The sequence below is a fragment of the Osmerus eperlanus genome, chromosome 9 (assembly GCF_963692335.1).
Source record: "Osmerus eperlanus chromosome 9, fOsmEpe2.1, whole genome shotgun sequence".
NCBI classification, from domain to species: domain Eukaryota; kingdom Metazoa; phylum Chordata; class Actinopteri; order Osmeriformes; family Osmeridae; genus Osmerus; species Osmerus eperlanus.
The window spans coordinates 4487897-4508596 of record NC_085026.1 but is presented as its reverse complement, the minus strand read 5'-3'; the positions used below and the strand labels follow the sequence as shown (position 1 = coordinate 4508596).

The following is a 20700-nucleotide window of genomic DNA, read 5'->3' as shown; positions in this document are numbered from 1 at the left end:
CGAGAGCACAACCTTTGTTCTCTCACATATATATTATTTTTTTATGGGATTTAGATTTTAAATGTTATCGTCTGATCCACTCCGGAGCAGAATGTGGCGGTATTACACCAATGAGTTGAATGCCAACCCCCGTAAAACAAGAAGACAACGCTTTCAGCTCAGAGGAACACAATGGACCCAAGAGAAGGTGTTTACAGGAATGTCATGACTTTCCACTGTGGACAATGCAACACTGTGTGGGCAGACTCACTCGGACTTTGTGGAGAAGCAAAGTGTTGTGACTCACTAATATGCAGCAGTAAGTGGTGTGTTGATGTGCCAAAAATCTTTCATTGTCAACCAAAACTTACGTCTACAGCATTTGTTGTCAGTTTACGTCAAATGTTTGCTGTCTTGAGCAGGACTCGGCAAGCTATGGCTCCGGGGCCACATGTGTCTCTTTGACCACTCACGTTTGGCTCCCACTCAATTTTAAGTTCATTCTTACAAGTAGTAAGTAGTCTAAAAGTCGCAAGGGTTTTTGGACAGTGAAACTGTGCGAATTCTGCAACCACGACCCGTACGCCCGTGCTGTCATATTTGGTCAACAGAGAGAGCTGCAGAGCTGCTGGCCGCAGCTATAGAAAATGAAAAGATGAATACATGGTTAACTCTTATGCAGTCAGCCAACGAGGCTGGGTGGTATGTTTGATCGGAAGGAAGATTGCTTATTCGGCAAAAGGCCGAATAAACTACAACAATTACAAAAAACATTGAATTGATGAACTATATAGGTGTTTTTTCATTTCAAATCAAGCATTTCAAATCAAGCAACATATATGGTGGTTCCCGATGCACCCTATTGTAGGCTATTAAAAAATGTTATTCTTATTAACTAACTTACTCTGATTTTGATAAGCAGTTAATCTTTCCTTAGAGGTCACCCTAGATGTGATAATCAAGAAGGAGCTAGAGTCAAGTCTCGAGGAGAAATGGGAAAACTGGTATGTTTGTACGACCCATGTAGTATTAACCATGATATGTACAACTGGGAATGGATCTCTGCTATATGTCTATGATTCCATAGCATCTACAATTCCCTGAGCTGCTCTGGGTGTGGCTGTTCTGTGGGTGTAGTCCTTGTCTCAGCCCCACAGCATCTCGCCAGTCTGCGTTCCCTCTTTCTCATCCGGAAAGATAACATGAATGGGTAAGGTCCACTTTAAGATGAGACACTGCAATCTAGTCTTGAGTGTTTGTTGATTTTTGTGTTTTAAATGTTTTTTTTTTTTTTGTGTTTTAAAAGTGTTTTGATGGTTGTATATCCTTTTATGCAGTTATCAATTCAGTGATGGTTCAATGGTGAAGGCTTCTACACTTAACTTTGACATAGAGCCCATTGGAAAAAGTATAGCTACGGTAATTTAATGTGCCCCTCAACATATTGTGAATGTCTTATCAACAGGCTTTAGGCTGTTTATTGGCCTTCACAGCCATAAATGTTGCTTTGGATACGTTTTTAATGAATAACATGTACAAACGCTTCCCTGTGTTCTTTCTCCACTAAACTAAACTTCTACACTGTACTGATATTCCAGCTGAAACAAGAAATGGAGGCTGCACTGAAGCACATTTCTCTGCTACATGGCAGTCTGAGAGAGAGCAGCACTGCAAGCCTGGATTAGATGGCTGCCGGGCTGGTGATGACTTCCAGCTTCCTGTGTCATGGTTCTGCTTAGGTGACAGGTTCTCTAGCACTTTGTCTGTTCAACATGGTGTATGAATATCAGCCTTATGTCTATCTGGTATATAAGCTGGTAAATGTGAGAAGGTGTATGCTTGCATGGTATATGTGTGTTTGTCTTGTGTCTGAACGTAAGCTTGTATGTGTGTCTGGCATATTAATGTAAACTGGTGATTGTGTGCATGCTGATGTATCTTTGAATTTCTATTAGATGTTCCGGGACCTTGTGTCAGGAAACAACACACTTCACTCTTTGAATAAATGAGGTCACTCGTTTTATTGGCACCATGCTGTTTTTTATTGCTGAATTTCTGATGCAGATTGTTAATACGAAACCAGACGGGAGGTTCACAACAACATGCTCGGGGCCACCCTCTGGAGTGCATAGTTAGACTCGGCTCATTCTGTGGTGAAGTTGATTAGCAGTGTACAGCCATGCAATACCGTCCCCAGTAACTGTCCACAGTTTCTCAATATAACAATGTCTTAAGTTTTTACATAGCTAATTGTAAATGTAGGTTCAGTTTAAGTGTTTCTGGAGTACACTTCCCTGTTGTGGCCTGGTAATGTCAATTTCAATGTTTAGAAATAGACCTGTTTGGGGTGTTTTGATTTTTACACCATAAAAAACCTTGAGACTGAGCTGTTCAAACGTGTTTGCGGCCCAAAAACATTTTTTTCTTGTTATGTGATCATGATACAATTCCCTCCCCCAAAACAAAAACATTTTAGTATCATAATTCTAATACTTTTCACATTTTTACAAAACTGGATTATTGCATGCAATACAAATAATTAATTATTCAGCTTTGTCATGCATAATTGGTTAACCCACAATCATTTATAGCATCTCTCTTGTATCCTATAAACCCACAAATATATAGGTTCCCACAAACCTAAAGGTTAAACATAGTATGTATAACAGGATGGTAATAATGGTGTTAAACCTTGACGAAAAGTGATAAATGAAATATTTGTTGCGGTATTTGTTCATTAGGCAACACAATTTCCTGGACGGGCTATCAAATGATACGGTGAGATTGATAAACCTATTGGCCATCTGTATTGCTTTCAAATATTATGACATGAAACAATTCGTGTTTACTACACACACACATCTCAGCAATGATTCAGAACAATACAAATTCATATTGTGAATTCACTTGTCTTCATTTGCCAGTACAGTGTTACTCTGTCTTTACTCAAAACAACATACTGTGGTCCTGCTGTAATCCTACCTGGGGTTACTGGTAATGCATCCTAGAACCAAGTGCACAATACACTTCCTTGTTAACAAAAATAATGATGGGAGCAGCAAGTACCCTATACAAAAACTCCTTCTCACACACAATACTTTAAATACCCTGGTGCTAAAATCATGCTTTACGTTATTGCTACTAACCCTAAACTAATAAGTTACAATGTTATGGTTGATTTTTTTAATACTCTCGAAAATAATAAACTGCATTCCAAACTATGGGTTAGTAATTTAAGAGGTCTATATATATTTCTACAATGTCTACGGCACTTTTCCACAGCATGGTACCAGCTCAACTAGCTTTTTTGGATTTTCCATCGGGTGGCTGGTAGGCTACTTTGTACTGTAGCCTACTTTGTACTGAGGCTATCCCAAAGGTGACATGAAACACTGCAGACTACTGGTTTGTCAGAGTGAATAGTTACACGGGACATCCAGCTCACATTTTTAAATAGCCAAGTTACTAGGCTATAGCGACTATGACACTGGGCTGTGTATAATAGCGGCAGCAAAAAAAAGATCAGTGAACAAATCCAGCGAAAGTGTCAAGTTGAATGTCAAGTTTCATGCAGCATCTCTGATGACTAGCCTTGACTACTCTGACGGGGTTCTATCAGCAGTGGGAAAAGAAAAGGTAGCCTACTAAAGCAAGTCGAGTCGGTACCATGTGACGCAATTACAAGAACTATTCCGACTACATCAAGGACTATTATCAGGACTGAGACTTTTACATTATTTTTATCAATTTGAAAGTGTTGAATTATCAGTTCATCACAACTCACATAAAATAGGCCTACCTCTTTTACATGTCGAATTGCCATGGGCCATTATAGTCTCTTAATATAATATAGGCTAAAATGGTTTCCAAGGTCAACAAAACAACTCTGCCTCAGAGAAATGGTGGTTCATCCTGGTAAAAAGGAGGCCTATCTATTTTTCCCCCCCAAGATTAAAAAAATCTATTCCACTTTTACTTTATTAAGCAAGCATCACTACCTGTTGCATGCATGGTAAGTAGGTGGCACCACAGTCCTGCTAAATAAGCTAATGCATATGAGACTATACAGTTTTCAATGGAAGACATTGGTGATTTTGTTGCTTTCAAACAACTTGTCACTTGTTTATAATATACAACATGACATGTAATAAGATCAAGTATTGCACAAATCCCGTTTTTTTATGAGAGGAGCTAAAAGGCTGCAACCTATACAGGCCACACTGTCATTCAGAATGTAGGTATAGGGCACAACTTAACTTGATGCTGATTCATCAGATTATTGGTTAGATCCATCAAACGGCATCAAGTACACTACTTTCAAACATTTTTTCTTGACACCAGTTTCTTCACTAGCCTACCATGTTACATATCATCTTGAAGGTACGGAGTACGGACACCTCTCTAAACCCCCATGAAAAGAGTTTCCTTTTTAAATCGGGGACTTTCGGTACAGTACTGTTTTTAAATGGTCCAGGCCTACAATTTGTATGATATGCTACATTTATTACTTAGAAGATAAAATAACCACACATTGCATGATAATGAGGTAGTGCAATAATTCCCCCTTGATTGAAGACGTCCAACAACCATTAACAATCTTGAGGGGCTACATACAATGTTTGCTACAGAATGCAACTAAGCTCACCTTGGCAACCAGCAAATGGGTCATTACAAAATCTACTTAATTCCAGAAACCCATATCTCACTCTATATTCATAACTTTAAGGGGGGGGGGGGGTATGTCTTTGGAGAAAACATACAGGTGAACTATAATAGTATGGCAGGTTAAGACTTCTAATGCTGGGGACATCCGTTTTACTGTTTCATACTGGAGAAAACTTTTTTTCCCACTATTTTGGAGCTAGAACCAAACTGGACAGGTGTCATTAACACCAGCCTCAGACAAAGCAGATGATCCATTCTCGGCTGCGTCTTTTGCGGATCTCTAGAGCAGTTGATAAGGACAGCCCACTCTGACTGACAGGCTGACGCTTCGGTGATGATATCCATGCTAGAGGGCCACAAGCTTCAATATCGCTTTAATATCAAGTGTTACAGACCAGAACCTGACCCACGAGGAGTCGGGATTGTCCGTTTTCTGGAACCAGCCCATAACATACCTGCACAACAAAGCAATTCGACTCATTTAAAATTCAAGACCATGCGGAAAATATTTATGACAGATATACATAATGGCTTGGAGACACTGACCTTGGTATGGGTCGATGAACATAATGATGCTTTGATCAGCTGGAAACGGCGAAATAATTGCAATATACCGTTGTTATCCTTTTAATTTACATATCTTTGTTCAAGTCGGACAGTCAAGAGGCCTGGGAACGTTCTCACAGTCATAGTCGTAAACAAAGAGAGTTCCTACCGAGACCACCTCAAAGAGACTTGTCGCCTGATACACAAATGAAATAGTAATGATCCTTCAAAATATAATTCAGCATTTCAGTTACAACCTACAATTAATATCTCCAAGATCCGAAGGGGCAGGGGGGGACGTATAATGTATGTTCCAATTACTGGTCCCCCCAACCCAAGCAAAAATGTTTACGCCATTTTCACGCCATAATTATAAGGACCCATGTGTAGCCTATGCCAGGTTGTGCGGGAACCCCTTACTAAAGATCCACAATTTTCACGACTCATCGGTAAAATATTGACTCCCCACCATGATCCCCCCTTCACATTTTTGCTGTAGGGTGCACAAGAAATCGATGATACGCGTAAACTCGTCCAGACAAACTATTTGAAACAATTTCGTTTGACATGTTTTAAACCTGGCAACCCTGAACAGCCTTGTCACTCAACACTCAATGCCCGCCCAGAATTGACGACGCAGATAGAAATAGAATTGGCTCAAACCAGACCGGTTGTCCTGATGACTCAAAATACCTAAATTAACAGTTATTTATGCATGGCACTTTAAGTTTTATTAAATTCAAATCAACAATTAATTTGATAACATATGACAATTCACATGATTATACAGTTGAATGTCGGATTGATAATCACATTTTCGATTACTAAAACTGATGAGAAGACAGTTGTATATCCAGCATCCAGATGCAAGCTAATCTTATATCTCCTGTCATCTTAAAGACGAACTCACAATCACATCACTTAGCCAAAAAACCCCACTGGTCATTCAGTGGAATTCTTTTTTGAATACATAGAGGCCTACACAGAAATATATATTCCAATGCAATACAGCCTGTTGTAGCAGTACCTGGAACTAACCTGATAAGTAAATGAATAAAAAACATTTAACAAAGAAAATCAAAAACACATATAATGCATCTTTATTATTCACAATGAAATGTTTTAAATTGATCCTGGAAAGAGACTGATCGTGGTTTAATTGTTCTGTGCACCTCTCTGTGCCATGCAGTCATATGACTGAGGGACAAAGCTATCGAGTTGCAGTCCAACAGAAGAGCACAAGAGATGGGCGATTACAGTCTATTGGCAGTAGCTAGGTTAACACACAAGAAACACAAACAAAACTTTGGTTCCCCTTCTGCATTTAGGTTGAAGGATGGACATGACATGGACATGTCATGGACATGTCATGGACATGGCACTTCAGTTTGGGGTGAAAAACAAGAAGGGGGCAGCAAACAGAGTTCAGCGTTAGAATGGTATTGGAGAGGAAGAGGCCTAACTCAAAGGACAAGAGGCGGACAGAGGTGGTGTGAAGGGAGGGCATGTTTGGGAGTCGAGTGAGGGGAGGACATGTTTGTTGGCATAAAATACAATGCTTCTTTTTGTTGAGTTGGAATTTACATTTCTGACTTTTACCTTTAATAACTCCATATTCACACAGATAAATATGCAAAAAGGGAGGATATTCTCAACAATTGTGAATAGTGTTGATATAGCGCAACAATGGAGAGCTTTTGGCCTTACCTACCTATACATTACAACAGCAAAGCCATAACTTAACCATGGTACCACACTCAACAAATAGCAATTTAGTGTAAAGAGTTAGCGTTTAACACAAAGCCTTGGTACTAAACAGTGTTAGTTCTGATTTGACCTTGAATGGTCTTAAATAAATAAGATTTCTTTTCTGGGGAATATTCATCAAGACAGCAGATAAAAACCCAAGACAAAACAAGGCACGCAAGTATTCCCTTTGATGACAGAGCAGTGCAAGGCAGACAGACAGAAGGAGACACTCGACAGGGCTATCTACCTATTGCTTGGTCAGAGAGCGGAGGCTGTCTGGAGGGCCACAGCAGCCTGTAAGAGAGTGTTTAAATGGAGATGGGTCTTGTACCAGCTGGCATGATGTTTCTGCACCCAGAGTCCTTCCGCAAGGCTCTCCAGGTTAGTGCAGGAACCTGATGCTCATCTTCTGTTCAACGTCCACCTTCTCCAACACCTGAGGAGGCCAAGAAGATCAAGTTTTAACCTCAGTACGAGCACGGACACAAACGTAAACACAGGCAGCTAAAAGGCCTGGCTTCGTATGACGTGGCAGACAACGAGCGAGACGGCTATAAATCTGGTTGAGCTAGCGTCCTCGTTCTGAGCAGGAGGTCAACAGTCGAACCTTGATGAACTCGTTGAAGGAGATGGAGTTGTCTCCGTTCTGGTCCGCCTCCTGGATGGTCCTGTCAGCGATGCTGCCGAGCTGCTCGTCTGAGATGTTCACCCCGACCATCATCCTGAGGACCTGTGGAAACCAACGTTTGCTGTCACAGGCTCAGACCATTCCCAGAAACACTGACAATCCACAAGATCCTACGAATGCAAGTATTACAGAAGTCGTGATTTATGGAAAACAATCCGGAAATCATTTTTGGAATTTTCCTTTCAGATGATAAGCACGACTATGTAGGATTAGAGAGAATCAAAGCCATAGGCTCCTGGCATGGGAAATGTTGGGCTGCAGTAATGTTGTGTTGCCTGTGTGCTGGGCTGCAGTAATGTTGTGTTGCCTGTGTGCTGGGCTGCAGTAATGTTGTGTTGCCTGTGTGCTGGGCTGCAGTAATGTTGTGTTGCCTGTGTGTTGAGCACAACAGGAGATCAGGCTCTCCTTAATCATTCAACCCTCAGCTTCTGGCAAGTACAGGACACAGACACTGAATGTGTTTCATGGGAGGAGGGCCAGGGCAGAACATGGAGAACACAGTGTGCATAAGAGAGGAAGGAAGCCAGAAAGAAGCCTTCCGTGACATACACGGAATCACGGAAGAGTTCACTGTCGATCCTGTCCCCCCCCCCAGTCTAGTCTGCAGATGTCAGTCTAACTCAGTCTCAACAAATCCCTGACTCGGATTACGACACATGAATGAGCACTTGAATGACAAAACACACAATGCCCGCTCTGTTTTCCACTGAGAGGCAGGATAAGGGTGTGTCTTGGTTCTTGATTTTGAGTTTCTGTGTGAAATAGGTTTTCACAATCCATGTGGTTGTAACACAGAGGCGTCCAACCGTGTCAAGGAGGGTATCTCTCCAGGAGCAGGGTCAGAGTGTAAACCGACAGGAGGGTATCTCTTCAGGGGCAGGGTCGGAGTGTAAACGAATAGGAGGGTATCTCTCCAGGAGCTGGGTTGGAGTGTAAACCTACAGAGGGGTAGATCTGCACCCAGTATTTTAGAGGTACCCTGTCCCAACCGGACTTGCCCCAAGCCTCACCTGCAGAAGCTCATCACGGGAGATCTTATCATCCCTGTCCAGGTCGTACAACCGGAATGCAACTGAAGGGGACAGAAAAATATTTCATTAGGATTCTATCATACATTCATGATGTAGGCATTCTACCTCTCTATCATTATATGTCTGTATGACATAATCATTCCATATCTTTCGATCTCTGTATGATACGAGCTCTCCTATAACCCAGCCGAGGGAATCCCAGGCCGTGTCTGAGAGCAGCTGATGATTGGGCTGGGCACACCCTGTGGTCGCAGCCTCCAGACTCACACAGGAGCTTGTTGGTCCTGCTGTTCAGGGGCTCGCTGGCCGTGGGGTCCTTGTTCTTTTCGTTGTCCTCGATCGGACGGAAGTGGGCCAGTGTTCGCATGAATCCACGGAAGTTCACCTGATCCTCCCTGCAAGCAGAAAAACAAATGCAAACCATTTAACTAACCCTTTCAGAGCACACAAGACTGAAGGACAACATTTGGCAGGAAGAAGGTCTTTTTCATTTACCATGGCTTTACTCAGAGTAAGCCATCTCGATCTTCATCTATCATTTTTGTGTGGATTATTTACAATTGTTCAACTTGGATAGCACTCAGTGGAAGTGTGGAAACTAGAACTAAGTAACTGGTTTCACTCCACAATGGCTGATGACACAATGAAAAACAAACAGTACAGGTGTAGCTTAATGATATACCTCTGAACTCTGACTACTTCTGCTGCCCATAGAAAGGTTAACCACATCCCTCATTCCTGGGGTGGAAATCCCCCCACAAGCTGTTCCAAACCAAACCATAGAGGCACGGACAAACCAGAAGCCATTAAAAGCCACAGCTAAATTTAAGACGCCTACACACAGAGTTTTTTGGGGAGGTAATGATATATCTAAAGCTTTCTTTCAAAGAAAACAAGTTTATAACTGTGTTCTGCGTATAGAACACAGCCTACAGACAAATACAAGCAAAAATACTTCTTGTAACATATCACCGTTACACTATTTGGTTGTTGTCAAAAAGTGCCATTCATAGGTACCAGCCCAGAGTTCACCAAAAGGAATTGTTAAGGACAGAACTTACCCTTCTGGGAAGAAGGCATTGATGATTCTGTCTCCAAGAGGGTTTATCGCCAGTTCAGGGATTCTTTGGAAATCTTCCCGGCTGTAGATAAAGAGTTGGGGAGAGTGAATGCTGGAGATCAGAACTTTGAACTATGTCTACAAGCTACCCAGTCCCCATTGTGAATGACTCTCTACAGATCCTAGACTAGATAACTTCTCTGATAACTTGTCAGACACCAGATGTTTACATGATGTCTTTATTTTCTTTATATTGACCATTGTCAAAACAGATTCATGACCTTTGTGAAAACAGATTCATGACCTGTGTGAAACATTCTCAGACCAAGAACAACAGAGTTTGCTTGTGTGAGGGTGTTATTTATGTGTTTAGAGTTGTGATAGAGATGTGAGAACAGTGCTGGGTGAGACATTAAGCCCTAGAGACATGGGTACAGTGTTGTGTCAACTGATGAATGATTAAGAAATGTCACCTTGAGTATAAGGGACAGTTTCCTTCTGTATATCCCAAAACATAATGCCTTGTGCAAGGACAAAGTACATACAGCACTTGCTATGTGTAAATCCTTTATTATTTAAAAATACAGTTCAACAAGGACCATTTCCTTTGAGCACATTAGTCATGTAGGCTAACTGGTCACAAAGAACAAACGTGATAAAGATCTTAATCAAAGCTGAAGTAAATGTCTCACCACCTTAGACAATTACAATAACGTTAAGCATTTACTTTCTCCGGATTTAACACGCCATTTATTCTGAAGGTGTTGTATGTCTGTTTTAAATGTGGTACGCAAGGGTTTAGCCGAGATTTAATGTTGGGAATATATTAATGATGTCTGAAAGGTGTCAAGGTCCGTACCTGAGCGTTCCATTTTCACCTTTATCCAAGCTGGTGAAGCGACTATACAGTCGGGTGATCTGACTGTGAGAAACTGCGAGAAGTGAAGTGGGGGGTGCACATATACAGACAAAAGATGAGTAACCAAAGTTTACTAAACAAGAAATAATCATCGTCTAACCTTTGTCATTGACATTTAAGCTATTAAATCTCCCTATTTACTGGCCAATGATGCCCTTTATTATCATAGACATGGACTACGGCAATACGGGTTAAGTTCATAATTTTTCAGGATATCTGGTGATTGAAGAAAGGCCATCATTCAGCTATAAACAAGTTATCTATAGCTACACAGACAGTAGCGATAAGTCCACATGGTTAATATGTGTGTCTCTTCACACACTAGCCACCACTAGCACTTCAATCATACCCAACAGTAGAGCTAACAAGCAGAATGAAACTAGTTAGCCACCACTACTGTACTGTAGCACTTCATACCAAACAGTACTGTAGAGATAACACGCAGAATGAAACTTAGCGTTAGTTAGCTTTCTACAGTGAATAGCTACACAACTAGTTGTTAAGTAATTAAACAACTTACAACCGGTTTCTTTCTTGATTTCCTCGATCTCCTCTTCTCTGAGTAACGTCGAGGCTCGGGAACCCATGGTGAACGGCTACGAAAAAAGCCCTAACCAGTCTAGCAACTGTTACAGTTGTCTGTCGGATTGTTCGACAGGGTTTCCTAATTCGTACTATGAGTACTTAGTTAGCTAACTTGGCTAACGTTAGCTAGCCTATCTATTTCCAGCAGGTTAGCCGCCTGCGACTGACAACGTTACAGTACCACCAACACCACCGTACTGATAAGCTGCTCTGGCTGCTGTAATGTAGCGTAGCTAGTCGCGGCTAAGGGTGGAATAGAACTAGCTCGCGCTAGCTCTTCCAGATAGCTTGTGGGCCCGTATGTCTCCTTCCGATTTCAGAATAGTCTGTGAACGTTTCTATCTATTTTGAAGAGTTTGTCAATAGCACACAGTAGTCTTCCTGCTTTGCGAGATAGGCAGGTGAAATATGATGACGCATGCTGTGAGAGGGGGGGACGTATCATATTGGACAGACCTCGTAAAGGGCGGTGCTCGCCATAGAAATACATCGATGTGATAGAAATCCCAGTTTTATGATCAAGGCCGGGATAGGCCTCGTGGATGGAAGGCGTTACGCTATGAGAGCTGTTTCACCACAACCCAGTTTATAACATCATGTAGACACAAATAGGTTGAGGGTTTCAAATATTCGTCGACATCAGAACATTAGTGAGACTACCTTTTTATTTCCACTAGATGGAAGTGTTGGACAGTTTTGTAACGTGTTATGTCTGCCACCCAAAAGTGGACTTCTCCAATCTTCACCCATCACTATAAACTTGATTTACATTTCATTTGAGTCCTTTAGCAGATTATTTTATCCAAAGCAATGTACTTTTATCTAGTAACCGCAGGTACATTCCAGTCAATGCTGGTATAGAGCCTTCATGATCTATAGCTATAACGGTATCACAAATATCATAGTAGGTTAGTATGCATCCATTTGAACGAGTCTTTAACCTAACAGTATTATTGAAGTTATGCAATTAATTTTGTTGCACACACAAGAGCATATTGTGTCCACAAGAATAACATATTAGGAGGACAAGATCACACATGAAGAAAATATCTTTTATCAACATTTCAAGTTCTGGGAATGATATCTTTCAAGTTCTGGGAATTCTCATCTGAGAATGGGCTACACAGCCCATGGACACAGCTGCCTGTCAGCATTACACAGCTGCCTGTCAGCATTATTCTCTTAGGTTTTGACTTAAAATCAAGAACAGAACATTCAACTCAGATACTCTCACAGCGACGTAGTGCATCATCATCATCATCATCATCAACAATAGACTTTTAAAAAGATCAATAAAAGCAAAAAAAGCATTGAAGAAAAAAAGGAAGTGGTTTCGCAGTGTGAAAAAAAAAGACCCTTTGTGATCATCAACTTGATTCCTCATCAGTGCAGAGGGAAGCTCATCTCAGCCCCTTATAGACCAGACACAGCGAACGGACGACAACCTCCAGTGTGTTCACATGCAGACGCGCTGCCTACTTCCTGAAGTAACACACATGGTCCATGGCTTTCAGGATCCTGCGGGTAGGGAGGAAACAGAGGGGTCAAGCCACGAGCAGCTGCTGGCTTCCTGAAGTGACTGTGGGCAGGTCGCCCCGGTCGTTACCTGTCTGCTGGGTAGCCCGCCTCACACAGGTTCACCAGGGCAAACAGATGTCTGAGGGCGTACTCATACTGAAACACAGGAAAACACCACGAGAGTTTACGAGATACTAACTCAGACAGAATATACGTAAACAGGAACAGACACTGGAAACATGCATGTCAGAGTGGTGATAGTGGTTTCAGAACTCTATATAGGAGTATGTATGTCTCTTCCCAACAGGGACTTTTTATGACTGTTTTAAGCAGACTGCTGTCAACAATATGCTAATGTATGTGGGTGGTTGTCTTTAACAAAGCATTTGATTGACTGTAAATAAGAACCAAAACCCATTCAAAAAGCCAGTGGTTTCCCCTGTGAAACCTGTATTGTTAGTTGGGTTTATGTTTAATCACTGGGACTCCGTTCTATTTTTGAGGAAGTAGGTAAGGCTGATAATTCTAGAACATGTGTGGTCAAGCGTGACTTTTAGAATGTCCCTCTAGGAGGGGGGGATCTTGAATCTAGAATCTTGGGCGTGTACCTCCGTGGCGTGCCAGTTGAAGCAGCGAGTCTTGTAGTGGTGCACTGCAGCCTTGTAGCACTGGTGCTGGGTCAACTCCATCCGCTCACCCAGGACCTTCTGGACCTGAGCCTGCACTCCTGTCACCATCTCCACCACCCTCCGCATGGTCTCAGCCAGCACCTCCCTCACCTGGGACACAACCCAACATCCAGCTCACAGGGCGGTGCGGACAGTTTCACAGGACGGGACCGGGTTTGGACTGCTAGCTGCTAACATGTACGATCGCATCTGTGCGATGCTCGAGTGGCCGCAGCAGCAATACGATCTCACACGTGTGATTACAACCTGTCCAATCTAAAGCCTGAAGGTGACGCAACGATCACACGTTGGAAAGTAAATAAAAAGGTTATCAGTTTGATATCGGCAAATGTTTGAGTAGATTTTGTAACCTTGCTTCAACGGCCCAAACACAACCACATTCTGGAACAGCTGTTTGTCTCCTTACACTGGGGTGACCGTGCTAAAAAAGGTTAATGGACATTCGATTTTTAGTATACTGTAAGTTCTACTGACCTCCTGGACAGTTCTGCTGCTGTGACCACTCTCCCAGCATCACTAAAGCTCGGCTCTGCTCATCCATGTTTAATATTAAGATGGAGGAAGAGAAGAGAGTGAATTCATCTCTCATGTTACCTTGATGTGTTGGCTAATCTGCTTGGCGTATCCCTTGGCAGCATAAATGTCATTGGTGGACATGAATTTCCTCTTGAGGATGGCGAGAGGGACGTCAGGGCTGGGGGTCAGGTCTGGGTCAGCCACAGGCTGCAGGGTCATAGCGGGAGCGGGGCTGGAGTCAGCCTTGGGGTTCCCCTGGAACGCCATCACCTTCATGTGGGCCAAGGTCTGGACAGGAAACACACAGATTGGGAGAAAAAGTGGAAACATTTAGGCCATTATTAGATACAGGTCAAATAAACATTTCAAGTTTAGGTTAAGATTATAGTACAATAATATTGTATTTATAAGTACTGTATACTGTACTGCATAAGTACTGTATACATTCTCTTTTTCATTAACAGTCGTTCCTACCTTGTTGCCAAACTGCATGACGTGACTGGTGTTGGTGTGGCTCCTCACAATCTTAAACTGCTTCATGAGGGTTTCCTTGGTCAGGTCCTCCTGCGAAACAGACACACAGCGGATGAATGATCCAGGCAGAACGCGCATCTTCTCATCCTTGTACACCACTGATTAAAGCCATTCAAGAAGACACACGTCCTCAAACTGTGCGATGTGAACCTCACACGGCAGGAAGCATAGAGAAAGAAAGTCTAGTGCTATAGCAACAGGATTGGTTATGATGGGATACAAAAAGGGGGGGGCTGCTATTTTCAACGTGCGTCCTGACTGAAACGGTTTGAGCAGGGGGGTGAGACAGCTGTGTGAACGGGGGGGTGAGACAGCGGAGGGTGAGACAGCGGAGGGTGAGACAGCGGAGGGTGAGACAGCGGGGGGGTGAGACAGCTCACCAGGTCGGAGTCCTCCATCCAGTTGACGCTGTACCAGTCTCCCAGGTAGGTTTCCCTCTTCTCATCGTAGTAGCAGGCGTAGGAGGACTCATGGGAGTTGGCTGCAGTGGTCGCGTACACTGTAGAGCAGCAGCGAGGACGACAGCAGAGCACAGAGGAGACGTGAACAGAGTCCATTCAAACTGAGTACAGCAGAACAGAACCGTGTGCAGCACTTTAATTGATGCTGGTGGGAAATTGCAGTGTTACAGTCGCAGAGGCAACAACGAAATACTGAGTTAACTAGAGAGGGTACAATTTCTTGGGAAATTGTAGGGTGTGCTTGCTTGCGTCGGTTGCACAGGGGTCCGTTTTTTAATGACATTTTTACAACTGATATTTCTGTATATTTTATATAAAAATACATACTTATTAATTATAAAGATTACATAGATTTAAAAGCATTTTTTTTTTTGCTGCTCATTTACAACTCAAAATACGAGTGAAGTGTAGAATGAAATAGATGTCTTCTCATTTCCCCTGCAAGAGGCAGCCTCATAGCTGAATCAAAACGAGTACATTTGGTAGACCGGTGTAAAAAATTGACCTAATCTCTATGACTTAAAAGTCCTTTTAAGTTTTTCCCTTCTCGTGATATTTTCAGGCATTTAGCCTATTCATATTGCATTCATTCATGAATAAAGAACCCCCTTTGAAAATTATTCTACGACGTTACCGGCAGTAGAAGATGGAATCGTGATTCAAACAGTACCATCTGCTAACTGAAAATATGCCCCCAAAAACGTAAATAAGCTTGACATTTATTTAGTGGAAAATCGCTTTCATAAAAAGCTCACTGGTAGCGATCATTGTCAGTAACAACGCCAAGTGCGATATAGCCCTGTGTGGAGAAACTTCCCCGGTAAATTGTACTACTACGGTACAGTACTAGACTACAGCTACTGCTGTGTTCGTTCGTCTTGGTAGCGATTGCGTTGGTTGAATTGGATTCAACGTTCCGTTGTACGGTTTAGGCTGAAATTAATCATTTTCATGAACAGATCAAAGTTTAGGCTGTGGCAATGAAGTTAAGGTTAGTAGTTACATCGACTTTTGGTTTAAGTAAGGGGAGTGCCGAACATGTTCTGTCGCCGTTTGACTTCCTACAGCTGTGTCGATGTTTTTGTAGTGTCTCGCGTAGGCTACAGCGTTGCAGTGAGCAACACTGGTTTGAAACCACAGGTAATGATAATTTCACCCACAAATCGTTTACTTGTAATGTAATGTCATAATAAATCCTAGAACGAAAATGTATTTGTGAGGAATGTTTATTTTAACGATTGAAAACAGATGCATCATAGACCACTGTAGTATGTGTTGCCCGGGCAACAGAGGCTAATGTCATGATGCTAATACTTCCGAAAGTAGATGTACTTCCTTAATAAAATCAGCTTATATTGTACATTACACGTCACAATTGTGTGTCATATCACAAAGTAAAATTAGTAAATAGTTATCACCCTGGCCTCTTTGCTTGTGGCGTTTCTGCAGCTGCCTTGCAGTAAAGCAATTAGCTTAGCTATCTCCCAGAAGTTAACGAGCTGCTAAACTAATGTTCTGCTAGAGGTAGTCACGCGAGTTTTCGTGACGTTAGTGACGTAAGTAGCGTCATTGACTGTGGCTAGCAAGTTAGCCACCGTTAGCTTCACTTTTCGCCACAAAAACTTAATTTCCACTTAAACCATACAACGGAACGTAAATCCCAATAGAAGCAACTCAATCGCTACCAAGACTAAACTTTTGACACATAGGTTGTCTATGTAGGCCAAATATTGACTGAGTTTTAGGGGGGCAAAAAGAATAAAAAGAATAATAATAATATATATGTGAGATAACAAAGGTTGTGCCCTTGCTGAAGGCAAAGCACACCCAAATATGCTCTATGAATCTACAAGACCAGGGAAGTGAGGTTATTCATTACATCCTTTGCTCATCATGTTCTAGGCAGGCTAGATCATATTGAGGGTATGCTCCTCAGAGATTAGCCACCTGCTTTTCCCTCCCCTACACTCACATCGAGGTGACTCCGTTATTGATTGTACTTGTTTGCATGTCTTGTTTTCCTGGAGAGTGATTCTAAAGGCCTGTTACATGAAGCGAGTTTACCAAATAAACCAGGTTTATGTCAGTTAGTCTGACTAATTTCCAGTTAATTCGGTTCCATGAAGCCACTTTTAGTTGAGCTCAGTTACTATGGCAAGTTATGCTGCAAAACTAGCCTGGGCCTGTCAGGCTTTGCCCATGTTGTTGCTAAACCAGACAAAAGTCAGGGTTGGGACTTTAATCCCAGTTTTTTGGAGTAGGCTTTATGGAACAGGCCCCAGGGGTCAGAAGTTCAAGAGCCACTCACCATCTATGTCAGCAGGCAGGCTGGCCATCATCGATCCAGACTCGCAGGCCTCAATGTAGAACACCATCTGAGCGTGACGACCAGAAACAAGTCAGACCTGTTCATCCCCTCAACTTTCACCAGTGTCACCTGACATCAGTTAAGACATGTTTTAAAAAGAGAGAACTGGCACCTTTTGGTACATTTTATTCTCCCGCATGTAGGTAATGGCACTCATGAGGTCATCAACATGAAGCTGTGGAGAGAAAAACACATCTAACTTTCCAAAATCCTATCAATAGGATCAATGACTAGACTAAATCTAGATTGTTGTTCCAAACAATGTTTATGTGCATGCTGTGAAGGTAAGTGAACAAGGTCAGCTGATCGGACAAGGTATTGAGCAACCTCAGGGAGACGCCTGTGACATGACACATCGCCCCCACAAAACTAGTCACAAGTTGCAGAGCATAGATTCGCCTTAGCTCAGCTGAAATCTCACTTTTTATGACAAAACTCAAGATTTAAGAGGGAGAAAAGAGACGACTTGGCCAGTAATGTGGACCGTATGACAGAACTGGGTCATCCAGCCATGGCCTGGCCTAGGACAAACACAGACTTGGACAGGAAGTTAAGAAAGTGCTTACATCATCATCGGGGAAGGCCAGAATACCAGGTGCACCGTGATCAGTGAAGTACACAAACACATGATCATTGGGACCGCTGCCAAAAGGAAATAGAAATCACGTCAATCAGAACACGTTTTTTTTAACCCCAAGTAGCCCTGTATTGTTTTTGCACAGTTACACTGTTCACATCTCCCTTCTATTCCGTACGTGTTACTTGCCTCTTCAGCACTTTGCCAGAACCGCCCTTGACACTAGCAGAGTCTCCTTTCAGAACGGCCAGGAAGTTCTCTGGTGTCACAGCCTTAAGGAGGAAACGGGTTATGAGGATACAAAACGAAATAAGAAACAGGTCAGCATGAAAGCCCTGATTAACGTGAAACATTATCGTTTTATGATGCGTTTTGTATGTATATGTTCTCTCCCCGTGTTTTTCCCATCTGGTCTGCTGTAATGCCACCATTTCTCGTTTTGGATCAATAAAGTACCTACCTACTTAGGACTGTCTGTTAACTGAATAACTGTGATTTCAAAAGGTGTTGAGGTGAACTCACGTCCACTGTGTAGTCCTTGGGGACTCCCTTGTACACATCGGTCCCGTTGGGCCTGTTGATCACCACCCCCTTTGTGGGATTACTGGAAACAAACAAAGAGAATCACCACGTCTGCTGGAGGAGGGGAACAGGCTGACAAAGAAGTCATGTTGACACAAATCTCTCCATTCTGCTCGTCACCATAGATCCAGCAAGATAACCACATTCATGCCTTAGAGACACAGTCTACTTTACAGCATCAATGATCAGGTGACTGGTCACGATCATGATGACTCCCTTGCATATGGACCAGTATCACTTCCTCACCCCTTCATAACGACCAGACCACCATCTTATGACCATGCCTTTCATTTTTAGGTGGACCGTCACGCTAAGACGAATCTACCACAACCATCTAATACTTTCAGCTCAGCAGACTGACAGTATTGCAGCTTACATCAAAATTATTTTAGATCATATTTATTGACCTTATCTCACGACCCCCCACATGCAAGACGCCATGTGCATCATGCTATCCCGTTTTTAAATGTTATTAACAGGTAAATATTAACCCAGATTGTTGGTGGAAAGCAATAAAACCATACCATAAATCACATATGGAAAGACAGACTATTGACCTACATAGAATCAATACAATCAAAATGTATCATAGCAAGTCAGTGTTAAAGTGCTTAATTGCCCACTATAAAGACAGAACAACTCAGACAAACTTTCGAATCCGCTACAAAGTCTAGATTTGACTGAAATTCATTTGAATTCCCACCCGTACAGGGTTGCTTAAATGAGATCCTTGTGACTTCCACCAACTGTCCCTGTGGCTTCTCTCTGAGCCCAGGTTGTTTACGGCCTGGCTGTCAAACCATCCTCACACACAGGACCTGAGCCAACAACCACAGCACACCCTCTTGGTCTCATAACTCCTAGGAACATAGAACACTCTTCACCAGAGTACATTCAACAAAAACACACTTAGACTCCATAAACTTGAGTACGCCTTGAGTACGCCCTCAGGGGATGAGCAGTTAGCAGGAAAACGAAACACAAGACACAAAAGCGTACTCACTCGTCATTCTCTGCCAGGTCGTCGTACATCATCACCACGATCTGCTCGTCGGGGATTCCATTCTTATGGACTATCTGGTAGGCATGGCAAGCATCTGCCTGAAGGGAAGAGCACAGAGCGTCGGGCAGTGTTATAACACGGTCCACACGTCTGTCAGCCCTGAGTTATACCAAGAACGCGTGGTTTCATCGACCGCTGTGTCATTTTCATAAAGGCCTACAGACAGTAAATCTTTTCATCCTCTAAAGATTGGTTTATACACACTGCATGATAGTCTTATAGGTATAGTCCCTACTATCAAGAGATCAATAACATGGAAAGTCTCTCTCTTAAGCACAGGCAGCTGAAGGAAACACACAGGACACCAACAACAATCTATCATACTGTAATTCCTCATATGATAGTGACAATGTGTGAGATTAATTTAGACTGCTTGCGCTCCAACTTGCCGTTTAAAGATATCGATTCTTACCTGATGTCTGTAGTTGTACCAGCCATTGGAGCCAGCAACAATCACCACCCAGTTTTTACCATTTTCCGGCTCCTGCGTTGGAAAGGCACTGGCCATCAGTGCCAGGCTCAGGCCCAGCAAGGCTACGGTAGACGTGAACATTCTTCCTCCTGAAAAGTGATGTAATCAGGACATCAAACCATACTGTTCCTTCATACATGCAAAGCCGTGTTTGTCGCTGGCATAAGCTACAGCATTATCAATTCAGACCTGATAATAACCAGCTAAATTGTATTAGCACTCCTTGTTAAATAGCACACACGGCTGTAAACATTCCGGTGTCATATGATTTCGCTGGCAGTCTGTGGGACAGTTAGCTAGCCACTGCTACCAAGAGTTAGCATAGCTAGACTAGCTATCTATCCAGTTACCCAAATCCTAGAAATCCCATGGAAAACATTCGCTGCAAAACAGCGCTGCCGAAAAATCTGACAATCTCCACAACAGCACTTGTGATACGTTATGTTTTAATAATTTCAAGCACCAGTTACCTCAATCCTATGTTGCTGTCGGGATGAGTCTCTAAACTTGCCACCAGCTCTTTTATGTAAACATTTATTGAGATTTGCTTGACAGCCAATCAGATTGGCAGGAGGGCGGGACATGACTGGACAAAACACATGATGCCTGGTCATGTGCTTTACCACCAAAATGTTTTGTTCTCTGGAATAGATTACTGGTGCCCATACAACCATTTGTAGACAGTAACAAAGCTTCAA

At 42.5% G+C, this 20700-nt stretch overlaps 3 protein-coding genes across 4 annotated transcripts; 1 reads left to right on the top strand and 2 right to left on the bottom strand.

Moving 5' to 3' along the window:
• Window positions 1-16: 16 nt before the first annotated feature.
• oip5 (opa interacting protein 5) lies at window positions 17-2008 on the top strand. Of its 2 annotated transcripts, none has more exons than XM_062469847.1 (5): window positions 17-187; window positions 917-983; window positions 1067-1189; window positions 1317-1398; window positions 1578-2008. In XM_062469847.1, exons 1-5 carry the CDS (start codon window positions 172-174, stop codon window positions 1662-1664), a joined length of 375 nt encoding a protein of 124 aa, XP_062325831.1. In that variant the 5' UTR covers window positions 17-171; the 3' UTR covers window positions 1665-2008. The 2 variants fall into 2 exon arrangements, with proteins under 2 accessions (XP_062325831.1, XP_062325830.1); XM_062469846.1 differs by having other exon boundaries at window positions 19-298.
• A 3893-nt stretch (window positions 2009-5901) lies between these two features.
• Window positions 5902-11638, bottom strand: chp1 (calcineurin-like EF-hand protein 1). The gene is made up of 7 exons (XM_062469559.1): window positions 11158-11638; window positions 10578-10650; window positions 9720-9800; window positions 8926-9053; window positions 8638-8699; window positions 7547-7669; window positions 5902-7375 (listed from the first exon to the last, which is right to left on the bottom strand). The coding sequence occupies exons 1-7, from the start codon at window positions 11222-11224 to the stop codon at window positions 7322-7324; spliced, it is 588 nt and encodes a 195-aa protein (XP_062325543.1). The 5' UTR covers window positions 11225-11638; the 3' UTR covers window positions 5902-7321.
• A 617-nt stretch (window positions 11639-12255) lies between these two features.
• On the bottom strand, window positions 12256-20567 carry lgmn (legumain). The gene is made up of 14 exons (XM_062469561.1): window positions 20473-20567; window positions 19943-20091; window positions 19471-19568; window positions 18408-18489; window positions 18075-18157; window positions 17875-17950; window positions 17421-17483; window positions 17249-17315; window positions 14860-14978; window positions 14420-14509; window positions 14024-14233; window positions 13349-13519; window positions 12829-12896; window positions 12256-12740 (listed from the first exon to the last, which is right to left on the bottom strand). Exons 2-14 carry the CDS (start codon window positions 20081-20083, stop codon window positions 12698-12700), a joined length of 1311 nt encoding a protein of 436 aa, XP_062325545.1. The 5' UTR covers window positions 20084-20091; window positions 20473-20567; the 3' UTR covers window positions 12256-12697.
• Window positions 20568-20700: the final 133 nt, after the last annotated feature.